This window comes from Abrus precatorius, unplaced genomic scaffold (genome assembly GCF_003935025.1).
Source record: "Abrus precatorius isolate BTA unplaced genomic scaffold, Abrus_2018 Scaffold9, whole genome shotgun sequence".
Classification (NCBI taxonomy): domain Eukaryota; kingdom Viridiplantae; phylum Streptophyta; class Magnoliopsida; order Fabales; family Fabaceae; genus Abrus; species Abrus precatorius.
This window is the reverse complement of record NW_020874439.1, coordinates 24,057,772-24,065,493: the sequence shown is the minus strand read 5'-3', so window position 1 is coordinate 24,065,493 and position 7,722 is coordinate 24,057,772. Positions and strand designations below refer to the sequence as shown.

The 7,722-nt window shown below is 29.1% G+C and overlaps 1 protein-coding gene across 1 annotated transcript; it reads right to left on the bottom strand.

The window, feature by feature from the left end:
* Positions 1-5,916, bottom strand: LOC113851070 (probable L-gulonolactone oxidase 6). Its single transcript, XM_027481557.1, has 4 exons — positions 5,234-5,916; positions 1,391-1,646; positions 1,131-1,232; positions 1-716 (listed from the first exon to the last, which is right to left on the bottom strand). The coding sequence occupies exons 1-4, from the start codon at positions 5,897-5,899 to the stop codon at positions 1-3; spliced, it is 1,740 nt and encodes a 579-aa protein (XP_027337358.1). The 5' UTR covers positions 5,900-5,916.
* Positions 5,917-7,722: the final 1,806 nt, after the last annotated feature.

Genomic DNA, 7,722 nt, shown 5'->3' with positions numbered 1-7,722 from the left:
TCACTTGGATGTTAAATGAGTACAAACCCTTGCTTCCTTGTAGACTTTCCCTGGTCTACAAAAGTAGCCTTTACTAGGATTGCAATGGCTATCCTGTGAGCAAATGCACAAACCTTCTAATGCACACCCATCTTTCAGTGTTGTCACCCCATCTTTTAACCCAAGTATTTGATTTGTCCATTCACTTGAGAAAAGCCCTTGTGAATCATACTTCTCTTTAACAGTAAAAAATTTATCAGCATTTTTGTACTTTTTGATGGCCCCTTCAAATGCCAAGTTCCTATTCTTACCCCAATGAGGTAACCCTCCATACTTGAATATTCCAAGTTGTTCAACTTCTTCAAGAATGTCTTCGTAAAGCCTAGGAGTCATTGGATCTTTGCTACGGTAGTATGTGATATCAAAGTCTAATGCATCCTCTTGCTTCCCCAAGTATGCACTTGAAGCCTTCACATAACGCATGAGAATTCCATTGTAAAGCTCTATGCCACACAAGCCCTTGGGCTCCAATTGAACTAGCTTTTGTACATCTTCAATGAAATTTTTTACAACAGACAACCCAACGCTAAATGTGGTTTGGTGAAAGAACTCTCCTTTCACCCTGGAATCCCATGCACATGCTGTGATCTTTGCATCTTGAAGACTGTCCAAGCATGACCCAGATGCCTGAAGCCGGTTCTGAAATCCAATTACAGGATATCCAGTAAAGATTATACCTGCAAACACCAAATATAAAACAAATACTTCAGTCTTTAGCTTATTCAATAGAAAATTTTGTTTGAGCTGATTACATACATAATATAATAACATAACTCTTTCAACTGAAACTTTTATCATATACAAGATATAAACAAAATTTTTTGTTAATGGTATAAAGTTGCTATTATGTATATTTTTTAATATAAGTCACGTGCTTTATAAAAAAATAATTTTGTTTGACTTAGGAACACCCAAAATAGAATAAAATCAGCACTTTTAATGATTTTTTTTTTTTGTATATACAAAATTTAAACTTAAAACTTAAGTTAAAAAAATAAAGTATATATCATGTAAATGTGAACTCTCCATCCATTAAAAGTATCCAAGGTTACACGATAATATTATTATATTTTGACTTTAATGGAAAGTACCATTGTTAGTAAGTCCAAAAGCAGTGGCGATGAGGGCAGTCGTTGTTGTCTTAGCAATTCTGCACTTTCCATCGGCATCACTAGTGGATTCTTGAATATCCTCTGCAGTTCCATTAACCCGAAAAGAAGAAAATATTAGCAACATTAACTACATGAATTGCTTGCACCAAAATGTGAAATAATAGAATGAATGACATATACTATACTATACATATTATAAATTAAATTTTTGAAATTCAATTGAAAAAAGCTAGGGAAACCTGTGGTTCTTATGAGAGCCAATTCAAGCGAAGGAGTGGGACGGAAAGGAATAAAGTCATAGAGACCATTGCCCGATGTATTGGTTGGGACACGATCATCAACACGGTAGACAACCTTGTGTTGACTTGGGTACCACGTTATATCCGCAAACTCATGTGCATGACCAAATCCAGCCACTTGTTCTCCCAAATCTGAATCATCTTTTGCCAGATACGTGATTGATCGCTTGAAGAGAGGTTCTAGTTTTAGAGTAATCTACAAAAGTCATAGGTAACATCATAACCCACTTTCTTGAGGCACGAAATTTAAAAGAAAAGAAAAAAAATACTTTATTTGCGTAGTTTTCTTTCTAAAAAACGAGGTGATATGATTAGCTCAACGACTACTATTATGTGAACTTGGGTCATATTTCGTATAAAAATAGTAAGGGAAGATTTCCAAGAATCTATATAGAGAAAAATGCACAATACTTCTTCTTCATAAAATATCCATTTGATGTGAAGTTTTTTTTAACTCTTCATGCAAACGGTTGGGACGATAACCAAGACTCTTAAGTCTTGAAAAACGAAATGCTCTTGACAGAATCTATTCCAACCAAAATGCGAAGTTCAATAATTTATGGAATTAATTATAACCTAATATAGAGTACGCTTGATTAATATTTCGTAAGTTTTTGCTTTATTGGCTTAAAATTATTAATTATTAGCTGGAGTCTATGACAATAAATGAAACTATTCCTTATCATGAATGTAGGAACATGCTTTTGCTGGCAATCTATCCTTCTCCTCTATCTTTCTCACATTTTCCGTGTTAGTCTTTTTGTACGCTTTTTGAGAATTTACATATTATAACGGATTAGTTTATATATATATATATATATGATATTTTAAAATAATGTATAAAAGTAAAGGCAAAATATTTTCACACTAATATAAGTTTAAAAACTCTTATACTCAATTTGAACTGTTCATTTAAATTAAATTTAACAGTCAATAAAATAATAAATTATAACTCATTAAATATAAGTTGAAAGATTTAAATCAAATGTAATAGTTTTTAAAATTACATGGATGTGAGGAGATCTTTCTCACTCAAATATAACATTTTAAAAATTTATAAAATAGTAATAAAATACTTCAAAAATATCAAAGTCTCCATTAACCATTTTTGTCAAAAGTTATTACTAAGTTACTTTTGAAAATTTTCCAGAAATTTTACAAAAAAAAAAAAACTATTTTTTTGTTATTTAAAAAAAAGGGCTATTATAACTATGCGAAAGGAACGAAGTTATTAAGTTTTAACAATTGATCGAGAGAGAGAAATTTAATATTTATAGGATAGTAACTTTTCCAAGATCCCAATATAACTAAAAACTTTTGAGAAATTTTGAGAAAAATATGGTTAAAAAAGTTTGTTTTAAATTAACAAGCATAGTGTATATCACATTCAAAGATTAAAAAAATACAGAGTTTAAACGTAAATAATATAATATAAAAATTATGTAATTTGAATCACTCTTTTAAATACACATACTTTATCATATTTGTTTATATATATATATATATATTTATTTATTTATTTATTCTCTTTTTACTCACATCTAAACAAAACAAAACAAAATTAGTTGGGGACACCGGGGTGGCCTGCAGGAGGGTGGTCAAGCAAACATTTCCTATAGTATAATTTTAAAATAGATTCAGATGTAGAAATAGAAAAATCACATTCGTTCAAATAACCATTTGATCTCACATATCCCAAACATTATTCTTTGAGTCTTTTGTCCAATTGTGACTATTCATAATTTATCATAATGGTTAAATTCACGCGTTTATCTGCACCCGTGATTACCCATATGCATAATGATTACAAATCACCCCCATTGCATGGGAGATATTTGTTTGTCGAATCAATATTCAAAATTTATAATTCATCTTGACAATATAAAAACAATTGAATATATGAAAAGAATTAGAAAACATAGATATAATATATTTCTTGCTATCAAACAATATCTTGGTTTGACTTTTTCATATATTGGATCCAAAATATGAAGATATTTTAAGTATTTATTGACAGATAATCAATCACCAAAAGTAATTCTAATAGTTAGAATTTTGAGTATGTTCCAACCTAGCTAATGTCGATATTTGAATTTAAATTTGAAAAAAACAATGAAAATTGAAGTACTACTGGATTGAACTGCAGTTCACTATATATATTTCTAATTAGTTCATTCGCTAATTTATTGTTATTGTTATCTTTTAGTTGCACTCTCGGAACTTGCAGATAGCTGACTACACCAGGACATAAAGACAGGGATGGCCAATTTAAAAAGGACGATCACAGAAATGCCCACTACATGTGAGAAAAACATAATTCAAATTTTTATTTGTCTGCTATCTAATGGAACAAGTGAATCAGAGGCGTAAAATGTGATTCAGAATATTTTATTATCATTTAGATCACCAATTTACCATAGGATAGCCCTGATTGTCTTCTAGTGGTTGCTACAACATGCCACTTCTGATATTTAAATTATTAAAAATTAATATTGTAACTATTATTATTATTATTATTATTATTATTATTATTATTATTATTATTATTATTATACACGTATATGTAAAATGTATACTAAATAAATAAATAATCTAAAGACATCCTATACTATAGTAGACAGAATATTTCTTTTATTCATAAAATAAGAAATTAACAACTTATTTGTGTCATGAATGATGGGATCAGCTTGCGTTGTTTATAGGCCGGCAAGTTAGGACCATGGATGAGTTATAGTTTAATTTAATTTTTTAAAATAAAATTATTTTAACTTAAGAAAAAAATGAAGAATTCTTTTAAAACAAACTAACTTAAAAACTTATTAAATAGTATTTAACAATAAATTAATCATGGAAAATAATTATTTTCAACATATAAAAATAAAGATGATTATTCTTTTAAAATAATTAATCCAAATGCCCAATGTTTCAAACTTTTTGTCAAAAATAATTTAGTCCTTAAATTTTAGCCATATATGTGTGAGTTAATTTATAAAAATATATTAAGTTATTTAATTTTGGAAATTAAAAATAATTAATTTAATTAACAAATTTACTGACTAACTCGTGTATATAATTAAATCTGAAAACAAAAATATAGATGAAAAATCATATAGGCTTATTTGCTATTTTAATTTTTCGCTGTCGTAGTTATTTCCTTTTTTCTCTTTTTTTGGGGAGTGATTGTACTACTCTCTACTAAGTCTATTTCACAATTATTACAAAGATTTCGTTGTCCTTGATGTTGATTATGGCAAGTGACACAGAAGACTTCTACAGTCTACACTTTACCGTGTTGACTCTCTCCTCTGTTTAGAATTCAACTTAAACTTTCGTGTAAAAATCAAGCTAGCTCTTTTCTTTTTTAAGACCATATTTCCAGCGTGTTTGGATTAGCCTTTCTTTAGATAATTATTTATATTTAAACAGTTTTCTATAAAATTATAAATAACAACTAGTTATTTCTTTAAAATAATTGGACTCAACATACACTTAATATATATATTTGGTTTAACTTATTTTTAATAATTTTGTATAAGAGAATTACTTCTATGAAAAAAATGATAACCTATATAAACATGAATTTAAACACATCGATCTTGAGAAAACTTGGGTTAAGAGTTAGGATCAAGGACATTTTTGCTTAAAGATGAGACTGTGTTTCACCCATCTTCTGACGATTCATGCATATAAAAAGAGAAAAAAACAGATCAAACAAAGAGCATTGATCATGATATTGAAGAAGGTAAATAGGAACTAGCAAATGAAGAAGAGATCATATCATACCTGTGAAATAACTCCTAGAACACCCAGTGATACTCTGGCTGCATTGAGATCTTCATGTTGTTCATTTAGTGTCTCAACGTTAGCATATCCATCTTTAGGACTTGCTGGCCTAACAATTCTAAGCTCAACCACATAATCATGAACAGAACTTCCTTTACCCGACAAAGTGCTTCCATGAGCACCGGTTCCCATAAGCCCCCCAATTGTCAAACCCCACCAATATGGTGCATATGGCAAGGCCAAGCCCACCTTTGCAGCCTCGTTGATGAGTTGTTTCATTGTCACACCACTCTCCATTGTCATTGTCTTTGCTTCCACATCAACCTTCAATATTTGGTTCAGATATTTGGTGCTTATAAGCAACCCATTTTGGCCTTCAGGACACACCAACTTGGGTATGCTGTGGGAAAAACGTGTGGCAACTTTCATGTTAGTTTTGTTTCTTGTTGCTGATGCAACCATTGACAAAAGCTCTTCTTCAGTGGTTGGGTACAACACTTGAGCAGCTTTGCAGATGCTTCGATCAGGGAAGATTCCATAGGAGTTTGTGATAGTGCAGCTTGTGTTCTTTGATGAGCACTTTATTGGGTCCTCTGGAGGTGTGCAAAGAACCACAGAGAAGAAAAGAGACATAAGAGTTGGTGTGATGAATGCTTTGTGTGACATCCTTTTCAAGCTTAACAACATCATGGTTCCAGTTTTTGAACTTCGCTATTTTTGTGATCTTTTAGACCATATCTACATATATATATACCATATATGTGTGGCTGTTTTGATTGCTTAATAAGGAGTAGAGAGCAAGGAAACTAGAGTAGAACTTTAATTGAGCATTTCTTGGTACAAACTCAAGGTCAAGGTTAACATTAAGTACCATACAATTCCGTGGGCTAACATATATACATGAGTTTGGTAATTTAAATCGGTCAAAATTGTGATCGTATATGCTACTATATATTAGTATTTTTATTATTTACATTTTTTTGAAAAAATTATAAGCGTATCTCCAAAAAAATATACGAGACAAAAAAGTTTCCACTTCTAATGATACCTTACACATTTTATATATATAAAAAAGAATGGTAGTATTTTTTAGTTTGTTAGAACTTAAATATGATATCATAAATTAAACTAAAATAATAAGATATTACTAAATGATAGTATTAAATTTACTTTATTTACATGATTAATGCTAATTAATTTAGTTAAAAATTAAAAAAATCATATAATTAATATATTTTTAATATAAATTTTAATAAAAATTAATTTTTTAACCAGTACTTTTAAATAAAATTTCATTTATAATTATATATTTAGTAGTGTCAGATGCTGAATTTTATTACATGAATAAGGCTGCTCTCCTGTGACCGAAGGTTATGGACTCAAATTTTAAAATTAAAAAAAGTTTTTTTGTAATTTAAGAAAATTATGATATACATAAATGTGTACATCTACTCCTTGTGAACCCTTACTTGGTAAGAGTCTCCGCTGTATTGCGTATTAAATCGCCGACAAATTAAAGTTGTCATTAAAAATAATTATAATGTGTTTTTAAGTATATAATAAAAAATAATTTAAATTATAATATTTAACACAAATTTATTATATATGCACATAAAAAGAAAGCATAATTATTAACGTTGATTTTTAGTTTACCAATTTGATATACGTGGCAAGTGGGTCACGAGACTCGATTATTTTTACTTGAAATGATGAATTTTTGTTGGTTTGGCGTTGAGAAGGAGCTGAAATACACCTGTCCTAAACTTGAGACATAAAATAAGAAAATTAAAAAAAGTGTTGGTTGCTATACCTTAAATCTTGCTCTGTTCTGCCTTTGAATAGAAGGGTTAAAATAGTGTGGTGCTAGGAAGTGATCTTGCACTTTGGCCACTCACTCACTCATAGTTGAAGACAACACACATTCTCACGTATTTCAACTCATTCTTGCCACATCTAAGGCACTTGTCAGTGGAGACCTTATAAAATTTGCATTTTTCTTTGTGCAAGAAATTTCAATTTATATATATATATGATATTGTTTTTATGGGCAGTGACGTCTCATTCATGTCACTCTTTGGTGTTGGATTACCTTCTAACTGGAAATGTTTTCTTCACAAATGCAGAGGATATCTAAAAGGTATTATTTTGTGTACATAGAAAATTTTAAAAAGAAGAAACCATATACGTTGTTTTATTATATAAACTTGTAGTGATTTAAAAATAAAATTATATTTTAAATAACAGTTTTTTATTTTTTGTAAAAGAAAATATATGATAAAAAGTTAGTAAATTCTAATCAGTATTTTTAATTAAGTACAACATACTTTTTTAATCAATGTCCTCTTGAATAAAGTACAACATAGTTAGTAAAATTATATAAATTTTTTCTTTAAGATTTTACAATTTAATATATTAATATAATTAATTTTGAATAAAAATATTATTTATTTTATTATATTGCATACTGCAATTTGGAGCATTGACAGCCA